The sequence below is a fragment of the Mus musculus genome, chromosome 1 (genome assembly GCF_000001635.26).
Source record: "Mus musculus strain C57BL/6J chromosome 1, GRCm38.p6 C57BL/6J".
NCBI lineage: Eukaryota > Metazoa > Chordata > Mammalia > Rodentia > Muridae > Mus > Mus musculus.
In genome coordinates, this window is record NC_000067.6 from 19,230,179 (window position 1) to 19,248,572 (window position 18,394).

At 42.3% G+C, this 18,394-nt stretch overlaps 1 protein-coding gene across 8 annotated transcripts in view; it reads left to right on the forward strand.

Annotated features, from left to right (window-relative positions):
• Positions 1–8,667, forward strand: part of Tfap2b (transcription factor AP-2 beta) — a 29,938-nt gene extending 21,271 nt beyond the window's left edge. For 2 of the 8 annotated variants that reach the window (XM_030252835.1, XM_006495491.4), the window contains 4 exons: positions 835–976; positions 3,872–4,128; positions 5,186–5,248; positions 6,430–8,399. In XM_030252835.1, coding sequence (XP_030108695.1) covers positions 835–976; positions 3,872–4,128; positions 5,186–5,247 — 461 coding nt within the window. In that variant the 3' untranslated portion in view covers position 5,248; positions 6,430–8,399. Of the gene's footprint in view, positions 1–834; positions 977–3,871 lie in introns of all 8 variants that reach the window. The other 6 variants (XM_030252837.1, XM_006495495.3, NM_009334.3 and 3 more) reach the window with 4 other exon arrangements.
• Positions 8,668–18,394: the final 9,727 nt, after the last annotated feature.

Below are 18,394 nucleotides of genomic sequence, written 5' to 3' on the forward strand. Positions count from 1 at the left end.
AAACACTGTGCTTGAAGTCTTTTGTTTTTATATCTTTAAAAGTAAGTTGTTTTCTCTCAAAATAATGTATTCATGAGATAATTCAACACAACTATTTTTTTATCCTGTTTGTTATCTTTCCTCAAGTCCCCAAGGCTGTGTTTTTGAAAAGGTAATGATACTATATGCAGAAGGGTAAACTATGGAATGTTAGCATGACCTGTGTCTGCAGTTCCATATTTGTACAGTAGAAAGTCTTTAAGTAGGAGAAAGATGACAGAAATCTCTGAAAGGCAGATTCCCTGAAAACAGCAAGGAAACTGCAGGGTAAATAATTATTTTGATGCAGAATATAAATACTCTTTTCACACCCACATGTTACATACATTCCTCTTCAGCAACATTTACATATGTAGATTTTTTATGCATATTAGTTGTAAAGATAAGACTGTTTGCCAATAAGATTGTAGGAAGACGGTGGTGCCTTTTAAATTTTATTTCAAGCAAGTGTAACTAGTGCTTTAAATAGAGGAGAGGAGTCTGGGCAGCATATTCCCACCACATGTCTAAATTAAATTGTAATGTGGTTCTTGAATCTAAGGCCACGTCCCTCTAAGCCAATGTGAGTTATCTGCAGGAAGCCCCACGTCTCTTGGGAGGGGGCGGTGTCTGTTTAGAACCTGGCTCAGCCAGAGGCTGGTAGAATAAGATTTGTCCTGTTCATTTAAGTTGTGAAGTTCATCTTTACTTTGAGTCTCTGTCTCAGGTTTGACCTTGTGGCGCGGTACCTGGCCTCAGGTGTTAGGCTAGGTTGCTATTAGCCTAGTCATTGATTCTTTGTTGCTCTCCTTACAGGGGAAGCTGTTCACTTAGCTCGGGATTTCGGGTATATTTGTGAAACAGAGTTTCCTGCTAAAGCCGTGTCCGAGTATTTGAACAGACAGCACACGGACCCCAGTGACCTGCACTCCAGAAAGAATATGCTGCTGGCCACCAAGTGAGTTTCCAAGTCTCTGGGCGATGGTCCAGAACTCCCTCACAGACCCAGGTCCACTTAAGAAACTGCTGTGAGTGCCCCGAAAGAGCCTTGCCAGAAACAACAGGGCAGGCAGGAAGCTATCAGCTTCTCAGGGGCGGGGTATGTGGGGGCTAGTAGACTTGAGGAGCTACGGGACTATCTCACTCTTCTCCGTTTACAAAGAGAACGTAGGGTTTTAACAGTTCCCCCAACACACAGTTCTGGGGTGTCAGGCAGATTTTCTCAACGTGTCTTCCCAGATCCCTAGGTGAATATTTTAGCCTGAGCTTTGCATTGGTCTCCCTTGCCATTAGGGGGACAGCAATATGTGTTGGCTCAGGGTGTCTATATGTCACCCACGCGTGCCCATCTCTACCCACATTTCCAAGGTTGCTGTTTGTCATCTTCCACGGACTTGTAAAATTTACTACAACTCCAGAGGGGAAAACAGTAAATCTCCGGCTAAATTTAGGTCTAGAGCTCATTTGAACATTTACAGTGGGTTTTCTATTTATTTGATTTACTCCTGTCTTTGGCTTCGGTGTCATATTGTTGGTGTTTTATGACCAGCTCAGGCCTGCAGTGGGCGGCGCTGCGTGCACTAGCACGTTTCTCTGTCACAGGCGCCACCACCTAAACAGCAGCGTTCATTTATTTAGCGTTCCAGGACGCGGTTTGTTCCGTTGACAGCGTAATTTAAAGAAATATATGGAAGGCTGAAAAATCATTTGCTCAAATTTGTCCAGATGTTTTTGAGACGTGATTGGAATTTGATTGCCCCTTTCCGCAGGGTCAAAAAATATTAATGTCCCAGAACTTTAATTGCTTACAGAGCCTGGTTTGGGCTGTGCAAATTTTTAAATGCTTGAGTCTTAAGCATTTGTTCTTTTTTTTTTTTTTTTTTTTTTGGCACTGTTAGAAACGAGTACAAAGTTAAGACTTCAACCAATGATCAAAACCTGGCTCCACCCTAGTTTTAGAAGGTTTTCCACCAACCTACTACCATCTTGCAGTACAATAGATCTTTTTTGTTGGTGGTGTGGTGGGTTTTGCTCTTACCTCTCCTCTGGTATATGGTAGTAAGGACCAGTTAGTTGTACTTTATAAATGAAGCAGGGAAATTTAAGGACGAATAAAATAATTTAAAAACCAAACTAACCTTGTCTAAATTAGATAACAAGATCCTCAAAACCTCTCTCTCTCTCTCTCTCTCTCTCTCTCTCTCTCTCTCTCTCTCTCACACACACACACACACACACACTCATTTGGAAACCTTATGACTTTTAAGGCCACTATTCTTTAGCCTAGGTTATCAGAATCACCTTGGAAGATTTCCCACTACACATTCCCAGACCCCTGCTACACCCCTTCATTTCTGAACCCAATCTCCAAACCCTTCACATTGGAATGATAGAAGGGAGGTGAGTCAGAGCCTGGGAGAGTGTATGTAAATCTCACTGGCAAAGGCTCTATTGGGTAATCACAGTCACTTTTAGGGATGTATGGGAATGGAGCCCTGAGAAGGTAAAAAGACTTGATCTTTATCCACAGGGCTTGGAAATATCAATCTTTCTTGGTTGCTGTCAGTGGGTGGAGAAAGAGCCCCTATTTGGTTTATTACTAGCCCTGGGCAATGTAGCACCACCCCAGGGAAGAGTACCCCAAGGGTCTGACTGTTAGTTGCTAAGTGCCCTTTCAGCCATTCCTTGACTGTATAGGTCCAGTTGGCTAGATATGTTTGCTTTTCTTGACATCCCATTGAACCAGAGGCTGGGTAAAGGACGGTGGTCAGAAGCCTGCCAATCTGAGAAAAGGCTGTGGCCTCAGAGGATGTCATACCTCAGCCTGCCAGCAGAGCCAAGCCATTTGACCTTCAGGGCTATACCCCTCCCATTCATTCCCTATATTAAAAATTTCTCAAATAAGCCCAATCCATACACAAGGGCTTCCTAAGGCTAGAAGAGTACTCTAAATTGTAGGTGCCTTGAGGAAATTAAAACCTTCAACAAATAAAAATCCATCATCTCTAGTGTGGCAACCATCTACCTCTAAGTTTTATTTAAACTATGAGGAAATCCTTTTCTATTGACAACCATCCTGTTACACAAAGATTTTTATTAGCTCACATATGCAAAAAAGGGGGTCATTTTTTTTTTTAAGAAGGGAAGAGATATTTCTTCCAAAATGCTGCAGGTAGATGGGTTTTGCTTTGAATGGAATCAGCATTCTCTTTTAGGATAAACAGGTTTTTGCCCTGGGCCATGCAAGGCTACAGCAATCTGCTTCTATGCCAAGGACAGGCTTGTGGCTGAGGGGCTTAAATCTTTCCCTTGTGTGTGTGTGTGTGTGTGTGTGTGTGTGTGTGTGTGTGTGTGTGTGTGTGTGTCTGTGTGTGTGTGTGTGTGTGTGTGTGTGTGTGAGAGAGAGAGAGAGAGAGAGAGGGAGTGAGAGAGAGAGAGAGAGAGAGAGAGAGAGAGAGAGAGTTTGGAAAGGCAGGTGGGAAGAAGGGGTAATAATTTTTCAAAATTGCCAGGTAACAGCTAAAATTTATTGTCTATTCAAAATCAAAAGCTAAAATGCCTAACGAATTTCCTAAAGCAGAATACAGGTGGTCCCGGAACAGAAAGAGAAAGAAAGGGTAGGGGTGGGTGTAGGGTTGTGGGAGGGGTGCATCCCTCCTCTCCCTGAGTTCTTTCTAGTCCCAGCTGCTTGGGTGAGGGAGTGCCCCGGGGGAAAGAAATGGAGAGGAATCCCGAAAGATAGCTTTGCTGTCCTCAGACCCAAAGCCTCAGGGCTTGTGTGAGTGTCTGGTTTTCTAGGCGAGCGACCAGAACTCTGAGGGTGCTTTTGTCTTCTTCCCTCACCCCTTCTCAGGCAACTTTGTAAAGAATTTACGGATCTGCTGGCTCAGGACCGGACACCGATCGGAAACAGCAGGCCCAGCCCCATCCTGGAGCCGGGCATCCAAAGCTGTCTCACGCACTTCAGTCTCATCACGCACGGCTTCGGTGCCCCGGCCATTTGCGCTGCGCTCACGGCCCTGCAGAACTATCTCACCGAGGCGCTCAAAGGCATGGACAAGATGTTCTTGAACAACACCACTAACAGGCACACGTCTGGGGAAGGCCCAGGTAGTAAAACTGGCGACAAGGAGGAGAAACACAGGAAATGAAAAAAAAAAAATTAAAGAGAAGGAAAATGTTTTAAATACAAAAGGAAAACAGAAAAAAAATAAATTTAGCTTTAACATATTGGATTGGCTTTGGAGGAATTATATTAGGTAGAATACACATACAATCAAAATTTAAAAAGAAAGCTAAATAACGTTAAAAAAAAATAAACTGAGGCATACAACGGAGCAACAAACCGGCTCTCGGTGTCTATTTCAAGATACACGTGGAGACAACCGTCCGGATTTTCCACTTCGGTTCTTTCGAATTTAGTAATACAGATAAAAAAGGAAAACTATGAATCCCCCTTTTGGAAAATAAAACGTGAGACTAAACATGAGAACACGCTAACTTATTGGAAGAAAATTGGAGAAACGTTGGTGTCAATGCTTTTGAGAGCTGGTTGACTGAGACGCACGAACTTTTAAATCTTTAATTTAATTTTTTTTTTTTTTAAGGAAACTCTCGCACTTCGCGCCCTCCATTTCTCCTCATTCTCCTCACCGCTGCTTCCCTTTCTCCCTTCCTCACAGCGATCCCGGAAATCTGCTGGGTGATCACGAGTGTGATTAGCTCTCTGGTGTTAGCCCCTTTGGTGTCCAGACCGCGCCTTGCGTTCCTAACTCCCCTGAGCCCAACTCCCCTACCTCCCCTCCACCCCCACCCTCACCCTCACCCCGCCCCGGTGTGTTTAATTAGGGAGGCCAAGGGTGGGGGTGGGGGACAGGCGGAGGCTCTAGCTTTTGATCCAGGCTTGAGAGCCCAGGCTCCCGCGGCAGAGAGGAAACCGATAAGTTGATTCATCTTGGTTCCTTTTAGAAAATGTTACTAGTCTCCCAGACGTGACAGCACCTGTTCACAGAGAATATTACATTTGTTATACTTGTGTCATCTAGCGGTATAGTTTAAAAAGAAAGGAAAAGAAAGGAAAAAACAAAAACCAAAACATGAAAACTTTGATTAGTATGTAATTCCTTCGGAGGGGTATGTACCACTGACTCTCTTCTGTTTCCCCAAGCTTTACCCGCATGGTTTATGAGCTTCTTCAAGGAAGATTTGGGCTTCCTACACAATCTATAAGGTACTGAGAAACAACAGCAACAACCTGATCCTTTTTAAAGTTAAAGCCTGCCTGTCAGATTCGGCAGGTTTTACTTCTTTAAAGAAGCTCAAAGAGAATCATTTAGGAAGTGGCCAGTGTTGGGGGGAGCGGCTTTGGATTTCTTGCTAACACACCTCAACGCAGGAATTCCAGCAGGGGCGGGACACTGCAGAATGCATTTTAAGGGAGTCGAGTAAGGTATCTTGGCTTTGGGACCTATATTGTAATGGTATTGTCTTTACTGGAAAAATGGATTCCATTTCCTTGGGCTCTTTGGGGACTGGATGTTTTAATGGGGGAAAGAAGTAGTTTTGCTGAGTGATTGGGGAAGACAGTCTATAAACTACCATGACTCTGCTTTATGAATGAAACAGTTTTCCTTCTCAGACACACAGGTATTTTGGCATAAAATGGTACACACACACACACACACACACACACACACACACACACACACACCAGAAACACAAGGCAAAGGGAACGAGATTGTATTTCAACTTTGAATTCCTGTCTTGATTTATTGGGAATATTCCTAATGGATGAAGTTCCATGAATTTAATGTATCTCTCTTCTCTTAGTCCAACTTTTTACTGTACCCCATCTTAATATTACCACGAAGTAAAACCGGCACCTTTAGCAAGTTCAAGGAGTAGAGTATTTGATTGGTGCACACATTTAGTTTGGGTACACTTATTTTTTTTCACCTACCTAGACGGGAACTTTATAAAATCCATTAGGATATATGTTCAGATGTTTTCTGTGATTTACACAGTCCCTTCCCCCAGTAGTCTGGACTCTCAGTATTCCTATCTTTTTCAATCCACTTTGAAGCAAGGGAAGGGGTTGAAGTTTTAGGGACCCTCTGAGGGAATCGCTCAAAGGATGAAGGTTGTAAACAAAAATTGAGGTCAGGCAACATCTCTGCTCCTATCTCTAGCTGCTTCTGAGCCCCATAGGTTTCCAGGACACAGCCCTAGACGAGGCTGAAAGGAGTAGAAAGGGCAGGAAAAAATACATGTGTGAACTATAGATTCTCATCTTTCCTCAGTTTAGAAGCCCACCCCATTTGTCCAAGAACCTGGACGCTTGCATTAGTTGAATTCTGATTGCACGAAGCCAGCAGAAAACACATTGAAAAACATCGTCTCCTTTCCTTGCAGGGCAACGCGCCCCACGCGTGTGACATCGAGAGACGCGATGGATGCGCCTTGCTCTTACTGTGCAGGTCCTGGGAACATGTGGGCCACTGAAGCCCAGTGGTGTTGAGGACATAGAATCAGCAGCTGCTGAGGGCGCGAGCCGTACAGGCCCTTCTTGCTCTCGGCCTCACCCTAAGGGCTAAGGCAGCCGCGAAGGGCCGGTTCCCGAGTAGGTAAAGGGGCGGCGCCCCACTGGCTGCTGCGGGGGAGGGATGCCAGAGCTCTGTAAAGCCATTTTGCCGCAAGCGGTCACTAGGGGCTCTACTCTCAGAGACCTTGTAGCTTGGAAAAGTCCATGGAATTTGAAACTTCCATGTGTTCTTTATTGCCAGGAAGTGTGGACATTTTTTTTAATTGCCTGAAGTGTGGACATGAAATAAGAACTGTCATTCTTGGGTAGGTAGGCTCCCTTAGATGCCCTGATGTTCCTGTGAGCATCAGCGAAGGGGCAGCTAGATAGACCTGGCTTGAGGCTTCCCTCCCCCATCTCCGGGGTTGTCTTCTGTTTCTGTTCTTTTTCTCTCTCTTCACGTCGGACCTTTCGCCCCCATGCTTTCCTTAGCCAAGCCGGCTACATTTATCTGATAATTGAGTTATTAAAAGATTTGGTTTCCTTGGATTTATAAATCAATAAACAGTAGGATTAACGCAAGAGTTTGCCTTTTAAGTCAAGGAAAAACGTTTAAGGCCAGGCCCTTTGAGTTTTGTTTTCAAACCAAACAGGTGAGTTACAGTCCTATACTCTCCCCTGCACTCTGTAGATGGCTTATCTTATCTAGGCCCGCTCCCACCACCCCCAAGCCCTACCAAATGCCGGGGGTCCAAAACCAAATAGCTAAAGACTGAAGCGTAGGCCGGTGACTGCTGGAGTTCCCCCAAGGTCCTTGGAGCCCCTTCTTTTTGAATCAAGCATCCTCCTACTTTTATTCTGAGTCTCATGGAGTTTGTTCCTAGGTGAGGATTCCCTCTCCAGAGACCTTTAATTTTCATCCCAACTACGAAGTAACTTTCTTTTCTTCTTTTCACCAACTTATCTTGCCCCCCCCCACTTCCTCACTTCCCCACTTACCTGCCCAAAACCTACTCCTTCTTCCATAGCTTTCTCCACCCCCATATAAAGAGCTCAACGGGCTTTTGAAGATCCGACCTTTGTTGGCCTTGGCCAGGAACTTTCTCTTAAGCAATTATTTCATAACCTTTGAAAACTGGTCGAATGGGAAACCCCAACCTTCCAACTTTTCTACACACTTCGTTCATGGTTACAAGACCCCTCCCTATTTAGAGTATTGATAGAAAATTCATCGCCATACCTGATATCCTGTACTTGTAATACATTCTGTGGGAAGGAACTGATGACCTCAAACCATCAGACTCTGCCTCAAGTGCTCAGAGAAACAAGAGCTTCCCTCCTTTGCTGATATACATTAAATTATTGGTAAAAGAAAAAAAAACCAGAAGTATTGGATTGTTTTCTTAAAACAAAACAAAACAAAAACCCAAAAAACACAAAAAAACAACAAAAACAACGGGGTGAACACCATTTCTTCTTTAATGCCAAAACCGTTTCTCCTTTTGAGTTGGCCTTTAATTCAGTACCATTTGTTTTGACCACCCAGTCAAGAGGTAACAACTGCCTCTTCTCGAGGGCACTCTGGAGGGTATCTGTGTTAAGTTTGTATATATTTATTTATGCTTAATTTAATGGGAATGTGTAAATATGATGAGCAAGTAGTTTGGGATTATTTATCTGTGACTCTATACCTCTGTGAATGGGTGGTTTAAAAGAAAAAAAGAACCGCTTGACCCTAGCTAGAATCCTATTTGAATTCTTCTGTTCTTTATAGACAAGCTGTTATGGTATTGGGTAGAAATTGGTTTATTGTCCAGTGTTAATCTGATTTACATAAATAAAAAAGATTGTTGTGTTTTTGTTGTGTTCTCCTCTTCAGTTCCTTAAACATAAAGATTGTTCCATTCTACAGACAGAAACAAAGATATAGCAAAAAAGATTTCTTCCTTTTGCACCCCCGCCACAGACGTACATACAGTGTTTTTGTTACAACAGAAATATAATAAATTTTGCATATCAGAAAAATGAACACTTTTATTTCCAGTAGGAGGTGCTTTTTAAAAAACTCTTAAAACTTCAAATGGATACTAGTCCCAATCATATTTGTAATAAAAGTTCATGTTAACTGCAACTTATTGTTTGTTTTACCCTTAAAAGTAAAAAGGAGTGTTATATTTACTTCCTGGGTGACTAAGAGATCCTGAATACAAGTCAAAGATGCTACAAGTGGGTGGCCAATGGGCTAGGTGTTCCCAAGTGGTGTTGGTACATATTGCAAAACTGGGTGTTGGCTCTTGCCCCTGGAGACATTGGTTCTTGGGGGGTGGGAAGGGTTAAGTGATCCATTTTAGGATGGAATCTCTTGCTCTCTTCATCAGTAAGGGTCTCTGAAAATAAATGATGAAAAAACTCCCTAGGCCAAGAAGAGGATAGAGTTGTTTATAGCTTAAGATGCTGTTTCAGCCTGGTATGGTGGCACATGCCTTTAATTCCAGCACTGGGGAGGCAGAGGCAGGCGGATTTCTGGAGTTCGAGGCCAGCCTGGTCTACAGAGTGAGTTCCAGGACAGCCAGGGCTATACAGAGAAACCCTGTCTCACCCCCCACCCCCCCAAAAAAGATGCTGTTTCTTATCTTGGGTTCTGAGGCAGCCAGCTTTTCTCACTTGGGTTAATGGACTCTGGTTTAGCCCCATACGCTCCAGTGACTGAATGTCTTAATCTGTATTTTGTCCCAAGGTGGGAATATCTTCCTGGAGACTAGGAAAGCAAAGTCATTTAAGATATTCTACAGTTTGTATGAGCCACTGCCTCTCTTGGGGCATCACAGGCTTGATCTGTCTTTTCCTACACTATCATTGCCTAACATAATCATAAAAAGCAGAAATAGCAATCAGTACATAATACAGAAATGGTACATCCTGAGCTCAGATTACACCAGAGTGTGTAACATACAGTTGGTACTAGAGTGATTGATAGTATGTTTCTCATAAAATTTCCATTTTTCAAAGAAACCTTGTCCATTTAGATTTTCCAATAGAAAAAACAGAAGAGCTAGAGCAATGAGTTTTATTAGAGATTTTCTAGTTCTAGTATTATTTATGAATTTAAAGGGAACACAGTTTTTTATGGGTAGAACTGTAAACAATGGACTCAAAAAATAAAAGGAGAAGGGACTGGGAAAAAAGAAAGGACCCAAACAAAGCAAAATAAAACAGATACCCAAAGGAAGTGCCTTTATGAGGGTATGTGATCTATATAGCTTAAAAGGAAACTTACGGAAGTGCTTTAGTCTCTTACTCAGTTGTGTTAACATTGGCGTACCCTTTCATTTGCTTGACAGAGTGTGGGGCTGGTTATCACTGGGCAGATAGAGAGTTGTGTTGTGGGTAATTTTTATACTCTATGACAAGGTTCCTCCAGCAAGGGAACACAAGCCTTGGATAAAGAGACAAGTAATTTATTATCCTGCAGGCAAACTCTGTACCAGCATGACTCTCCCACCAGCTTTTGGTAAGAAGTCAATGACCTGTGTAAGCAAAACTCCAGCTCTAGAAAGGCTATAACTGTGGGGAAAGAAATGGAGGGTGGGGGATGGGAGGAATGTTTGGAAGCTGCAACCATCACTACAGTACAAGGCCATAGAGGACATTAGGGAAGACTTCAAGCAGAGCTCACAGGTCTTTAACCTTGCCTGCAAGGGAATCTTAAGTGGTACTGGAGGTGGAATCCTTGCCCTCTCTCTGAGCCTGGAGCTCTCTACGGCATCCACAAAACTTACCTTCCCTCCCCTAACTGATCACTGGCTTAAGATCTTCATTAAGGAAGAAGTTTAACGGTTTAGAAATTTAAAATGCTTTTTCTTTTCCTTATTTGAAAACAACTGGTCCCGTGTTCATCCCTGGGGATACGGCTGTTGATGGCCCTGTGGGTCTTCTCCTTTGCAAGAAGGCCCGTTACAGCTTCCAGACACCCTGGCTTCCTTTTGGGTTCAGACCATGGTTGTCTGCCTTTTTGAAGACTCAAATATTAAACGTGCAGCACACAAGTCCATTAATTTTAACTTCCCATTAATCTATTTATAACGGAGCCAGTGGAGCTCTATAAATACGGTCCTATAAAATTGAAGTCTTTCCCATAAATCTTGCAAGTTGTTTATTTACATGTATTTCCTGGCCCTTTAATGGTCCTCCTGTAAACTCGGGGAAGACTCTAGCGGACCCCACCCAGGATGGCGTGTGCGCTCTCTCCTCTCCCTTCTCCCTGAGCCTTCAAGGAGTTTGATGCAGACCAGGAAGAGGATAAGGCAGAATCAAGAGGGTGAGATTCATTTTTACTCTGACTTTGTTTCTTAGTTTCTATCCGAAACCCTCTCTCCATACTCCCCGTCACAAGCCTCATGTTGATTTATATCGTCATAAACAGCATTCTTGCAACTGTATTTCGTCTCATAGCTTGGGGTGAGCGCCTTTTTAACATCCCTGGCAGCCACTACTTTAAAATCGGGCCTCATAAATAACCTTAAGGGCTTGTTCAAGATGAGATCCGTCAAATGTCTTTCGCCATCCACTTTTCTAGTTTGGGTCTCTCCATGGCTGTCCCCAAGGCCACTGGTTGGTGCAGCTTTCCCGCCACCCCCCCCCCCCCTCCCCGCCCCCGGCTGCCTACGTGCTACCCCAACCAGAACTGCAAAATTTAGAGACTGGGTACCAAAGAAGTAAGGCCTCCTCAGAAGCGGCTGCAGGAGCCAGCGCACTGGACTCCCTCAGCCCACATCTGTGAGCACTCTCCTGGTTGTTTGATTCGGAGTCGCAGGCGCGCCCGCCCGCCTGTCTTTGCACTCACACGCGCACAGACGCCGCAGAGTTCTAGGGCGGATCCCCATTAGCTAGAGCCTGGTTGGCTGAGTGGTGCCTCTGCCAGGCTTTCTCCTGTGCTACTTGGGAATCAATAGGTTCTAGCGTTGCAAATTGCTGCGGCGTGGGCAGCACCCCTACAGGATTCCTTTCCTTTTTCCTTTCCTTTCCTTTCCTTTCCTTTCCTTTCCTTTCCTTTCCTTTCCTTTCCTTTCCTTTCCTTTCCTTTCCTTTCCTTTCCTTTCCTTTCCTTTCCTTTCCTTTCCTTTCTTCTTTCCTTTCTTTTTCTACACTCCCCCTCCCAGAGCTTCTTATGCAGGTATTGAGGAAGCAGTTTTGTCACAGAACTTTAACGCATTTGACTCTGGTCCCAAGTGATCACCACCTACTTGTTCTGAGCCTATCGGTTCCTGTTTCTTCTCCGAAGGGCATACTGGAGCTGACTCAAGGAAGAGGAGTGAGGAGGTCGTGGGAGGGAACAGTCACACCTGCTGCCCAGAGAGGCCTCTGCATAAAAACACTCTGTAAATTTTAGAAAAGCCACATAATGGCTGATGGCCTTACCAAAGCGTGACCTGCCCAGACCCACCAATTAACGTCCCAGGCGTGCCTGCTTTCGGATATTAGCAAACACTTCAAGGATGTGGTTGTCAGATGTCATTAGTCGAGTCGTGCTCAGCAGCTGTTTGATTAAGAAGGAGGAGGAAATAGTCATGGCATATAAGTAGAATATGTGGTGGTGGCAACGGTGGGATGTTAGAATTTTTCCACTTGAGCAGACAAATGTCCCAAGTGATCTGAGTGAAAACAAACTAGCATGTGAGCAGTGGGCTACAGAGGGTTGGTGACAGGATGTTTTCTGGGACTGTAGAGAGAATCATACTTTTAGTATGGAAACTCCCCCAAACTGGTCCACTACAGAGACTGGCTTGTGTGATCAAGTCCTGCTAAGCTGGAGATTCAGAGCCCTGGAATCTGACATCCCAATCTCCAATTAGCACCTCAGAGCACAAAAGGGCTGATGGCTATTTAGGAGGGCAGAATGTAACCTGTAATCGAATGTCTAAAGAAATGAAATACACAGGACATACTTAAAAAAGAAAAAAATAACACTTGTAAATTGCTTTTTCCTTGCAGGTGGAATTATAACATCTGAGGACCTGGTGTGGGAGTGAGGGGACCCAAGCCATTGCAAATGGGGGGAAAAGGCAAGCATAAAAACAAACCAAATTTCAGTCCTCCTTGGGCTGTTCCCATCAAACAAATCCAAAAGAAACATTTTTGTGACTGTGTTAACTTGGACACTAAAGTATCAGGCTTTGACTAGGATGAACTGGGTATAATTAGTATCATGATAGGTAGTTTTGCCAGGTGGCCAGATGAGAGACATACCTTGGAGATTGCAGTTCAGGTTGTTTTCCCCTGCAGCTGCATGCTCACATGAGCTCAGTCTTGAAAGGGTAGATCTCCAGTAAACATGGATGGAGCAGGTACAACAAAGCACTGTTTACCCAAGTGAATTTTCTTTGTCCTGACAGAGCCATGTAAAGCTCCTCTTTTGTTTTGTTTTTGTTTTTGTTTTTGTTTTGTTCTTTTATCATTTCTTCTTTTTTGTTTTTATCTATCTATCTATCTATCTATCAACTATCTATCTATCTATCATCTATCTATCTATCTATCTATCTATCTATCTATCTATCTATATTTTGTTTGGGATAAGGTATCCCTGGCTGTCCTGGAACTCTCTCTGTGAACCAAGGTGGCCTTGAACCCAGGGATCTGCCTGTCTCTGCCCACTCCATATTTACATTTTTTTATACTTTAACTCTTTTCCTTTGTAGAATTTTTGAAGTTATGGATTCCTAAAGATAGGATACTTTCAAGGATGAAGCAGATTCAAGGCTGACTTTGCTGGCTCATACCTTTTTCCTATGTTTTTAGGGATACAGGATAAAGAGTCACAGGCATAAGCCCAGCTAACAAAATGGGCTCACTGGTGAGTCACTTGTCTTTATATTTTACTTAAATATTCTTTTCTTTTTGAATGATAGGGGCCAGTCAAGACAATAGAGCTACATCATCCAAAGAAGGATCAAACTGATCACAGTCCTTGTGACCTTTTACCCTTCCTTTAATTCTCAATACTGAACATCTGTGTTTCTTGGTCAATGCCTGAAAGTAATAAAGACAATTAGAGCTTAGAGCATTTCTTTTTTTTTTTTCTTGGTAAGGGTGCTAGTGCAGAGGTTAAATATCTGTGGATGACACAGCTTTGCAGGCTGAATCTAGAGAAGTACTATCTGCTGAGCCTTCCCCTTTACGGGCCCCAGGAGTAGAAAGAAGGGGGTTGGTTATGTGCAAAACCACAAGCAGGTTATGTTGCTCCTTCCCATGTTTTTATTAGTTGGTGGACTTATTTATCTGTTTTAAGAAACATTCATTTGTTATTTCTATATCAGGGAGATAAGAGAAGAGAGCGTCTAGCCTTCTCCTGGCCAGTTTTGAGTTTACTTCCCAAGCCCCTAAAGACCTTCTTACTTTTACAACTTTGTGAGGTACACATCTCTTTCTTCTCTCTCAACACAACCCCAAACCAAAGCAATGTTAACTACCTAGACAATATATATTCACCTACCACATGCTAATCAATTTATTGAAATAGATTTAACTCTTCAGTATATAAAACTGAAAAGTTCACTAATCTTGAGCCAATTTCATAGGGTCAAAGATCTGAAAGAATGAGATATTCCAGAGATAACCAATTAGAGAAATTTATGTCCAAAACAAATGTTGAGACTGAAAAAGCCCCACATTTTCTCAGTACATTTTGTCCTTACGGCGTTCAGCTGTGCTCTTTTGATGATCCAAAGCTTGCTTCTTGTAAAGGGCACACGCCTGATCTTCACGGAGCCAAGCTACTCTTACGAAAGGATGGCACTACTTAACAGTTTAAAAAGTCAGCTGAAACATGAGAAAATATCAGTGGCTGTAGTTATAAATCTCTAGAATCTCAGTTGCAGGAAGATGTCTTTCTTAACGAAGGAGATTTGAAAAAGTCACCTTAATTTGTAGAAGTGGGCGTGCTCCAGAACCAGAGCCTGGAGCCTGGAAATGAGCACCAAGTTTTCCTATCACCTGGATCCTGGATGGTTGCCCTGCATGTTGCCGTTCTATTGTGTACACAAAAACAAGCATTTGCAGTTGAATAGTTGAATGGTTCTATTTCTAATCACATATGCGCATAAGCACACTAAGGGAACTGTTTTCACTCATCATTTCCTCTTGATGTTAAACATGTGTTGGGAATTTTGGACTTCTGACTTCTCCAGATCATATTTGTGACTTTGTTCTTACACATGGAGATTAGAAACCTACAAGGTGATAACTAGGTTATTCTTCCTCTCTCCCCCCACTCTGTTAATAACTCTGTCCTTCCTTTCCTCTCCCCCATTGACTGCCCCCCCCCAACATTCTGTCAAGCAATAGGCTGTAAAATAGTTATCCAGACCAGCAGCCAGGCAAGTGCCATTTGAGAGTAATTTCTGCCCCAAGCATTTAGCCCAGGGCAAAGCAAGCGTGCTCTCTAACTGATCAACCTGGATATTTCATTATTCATTAATTTACTGTTTAACCAAATCCCACTCATTATCAGAGGCAACGCTTGGCAGAGCCCAGTGAACAGTAGCAGTTGGTGTCAGGCGTGGAGAATTGGCCCATTTGATCCTAGGCTGTTTTATTATTCAACACCACTGACTGAGAAAAAGGTCCATGAATAATAAAGAGCCAAAGCGTGTTTGAACTGAGAAGCATGACACAGCCTTACAAAACAGCAGTTAGAAAATTAAAGGCAAGGTGGCCCAGACTTTGCATTTTTTATCTTGGCTGTGGGCACAGACATTTATAGCCCTCCATTGTTTTCAATTATTATTATTTTTTAAGTCTTTAAGACAGAGGCATTTGTTTCAATGGCACCCTTTCAAAACAGGCCATTGAAGAACTCAGGAGCAAACTTACACAGCAATAAACAAACATGCCTCCAGATGGGAACTTGAAAACAGAATTTCTAAGCTTATAATCAGTTTGGTCCTTTGTGGCCCTTTTCAGCTATGGGGGAGATGAGGATGATTTTTTAAGTCTCTTTTGGACCTGCCATTCTCCATATCCTGGGTTGGTTTAATAAAATAATTCATGATGCCAATCAAATGCTATGTGTTGCATATCAATTTCCTGAAAACTCTTTGGGTCCAAAGGTACCTGAGCATACCAAGAATATAGCAAGGATTTATGAAGATATAGATGATGCTTAACATCTCACTGATCTTAGCCCATGAAAGAGAAAGCAGTGTACAGTCTTACAGTACATTCTGAGTTTATTTATGTCTGTCTGGTTGGGGATCCCCTTGGACTTTGGTTAACCTGTAAAGTGTGGTTGAATATCTTTGCTAGGCACTTTCTTGGGGAGCTTGAAATTATGTGACCTTTAAGAATGAAATTTCCTTGATGTTCGTCTGGGTGTCTTTTGAAATCTACCATTTCAAGTTGAATATAGAACAAAATCTAATACATCATTGTAAACAATATCTTTTATTGTGCCTTCTTCTGCCTAGCAACATGTTCTTTAATATACATATTGCATATTCAGGAAGAGGAATAATACACATGAACTGCAACTATTTTTTTTCCAGATTAGCCACAGTAGTGTAGTGTAGGGGAAAGTTTCTGGGAACTAGTAAATCCAAAGTCAAATATCTATAATGTGACAGGGTTCTGCATAAAGTATCCAGGTTGAGTGGTGTCACCTGTAAGATAAGTTATATTGACACATAAAAGGCCCTATCCAAAGGGGAAGGGTGGTCAGATCAAACTTCAAATGACTTTAGTTTATTATTAACTTTTGTGGTGATGATCAAACCCAGGACCCACCCATGAGCTTCAGCATCTAGCTCCATTCTCAACTTCCTTTGTAGTGAAGATAAATGTTGGCATCTGTAAACAAAGTCTGGAAGTGCTGCAGAGATGCTCATCTCCTTCTTAGCCTAGTACATTCTCTTGTTTGTCTTGAGTGCATCTGGAACTAATGCTCATGCATTGACTTGAACATTCCCACGGAAAGCATTTATTTAATACTATCCAGCCTGACCTCTTAATTTTACATATAAGTGGGGAAAAGCATGTCTAATCTCATGCACATTACTCCTGGCAGAACTGCAATTAGAGTTTGGCTCTGTGTTAGTTACTTGTATACCTGATGTGTCAAAATCCTGGCAAAAACAACCTAAGAGAGGATAGGGACAGACACCATGATGGCAGGAACTTGGGGCAGCTGGTCACATTGCATTGCAGTGAAGGCCAATACTTATTTTGCTTTCTTCTATTATCAAGTCAGGACCTCAGTCCAAATCTAACGTGATCTTCCCACAGCAATTAACCTACCTAATCCCCTAGAGATTTACCCAGAAGCTTCTTTTGTAGCTGATTCTACATCCCGTCAAGTTGACATTCCATGTTAACTATCACTGATTCTTAAGTATTCCTCTATAGTAGATAATATTTGAGATAGAGGTGTCATTTTTTTTAAAAGGTTGACTTATTTTTATTTACATTGATGGTCTCTCTGCATGTCTATGAGACGGTGTCAGATACTCTATAACTGGAATTACAGAGTTGTGAGCTGCTATGTGGGTGCTATGTGGGTGCTATGTGGGTGCTGGTAAATGAATCTAGGTCTTTTTGGAAGAGTAGCCTGTTCTCTTAACTGCTGAGTCATCTCTCCAGTGCCATAGGGGCCATTTAAAAAACAAAACAAAACATACATTTCCGTCTTTTAAAGGGATGAAACTTTAATTCTGATCTCAGAGATCAGGACATCAGAATAAAAAGCAAGTGTAGCAGTACCATAGTTTGGGGTGTGATGCAGAAGATGATGAGAATCGTGGGATTAGAAGAGGCAGGGTAATAAAATGAAAGCACTGTTGTTGCCCTCCCTAATGTTATAGGCTATTTAGTTGTGTTGTTTAGTTATTATTAGAAATAAAACATGACTTAGTGGTTAAGAGTACTGATTGCTCTTCCAGAGGTCCCGAGATCAACTCCCAGCACTCACAGATCACAACCATCTATAATGGTGTCTGATGCCCTCTTCTGGAAGGTATACATGCAGATAGAACACTCATATACACAAAACAAGTAAATAAATCTTAAGAAGAAAGAAATAAAAGTAAAGATACGATGGCCTTAAGTAAAGATAAGGCCTTGAGTTCTCAGGTCATATGAGCCATTCCAAAACTCCACGCTCCTGGGTATGGTTGTGAGAATTCCCAAAGTGGAACATCATAAATAAAGCCCATCCACTTGGGAGCCACAGAACCTTCCTGCCTTCAACTTCAGCTTTGATTCACATGGAGATATCAAATCTTTTCCTCAAGTGTAGTGTGATCTAGGTTCTTAAGACTCTCTAATGCCACTTACGTTCTTGGAATTTAGAACTTCAAAGATTGGAAAGAGTTGGTTCTCAGTCTCTGGAAGAGTCACTCTTCAGAAAAGTTTTCAGTATGAAAAAAAAAAAAAAACAAAAAAACCCACCCAACAACCAACCAAACAACCAATCAAACAACAACTAAACAACCAAACCAATACATAAAACAAACCAACAAACAAACCAAACAAAAAGCAAGCACATTTTTAGATCTCAGTGACTTCAAAATGATAGTAGTATCACCTCATTTGAGAAATTTTTCTTTTTTTTAGTTTCTTTACCTTTTGGTGTAATTATTTACTTAACTTTCCTATTCATAGTATGTGAATATTTTCTACCTCCGTGAGAGAGTTTTGAAAAAATACTACTGTTCAAGTCCTGTTCTGTGATTTATTTGATCTGAGAACCAAGTATTGCTTCCAAAAATTCTCAGGTGATCCTCTTAATGAAGATAGCAACAGGACCACTTTCTGTTCTGAGAGTATGTTATTCCATAACACTCAGGCTCCCTATGATTTCTGTAATTC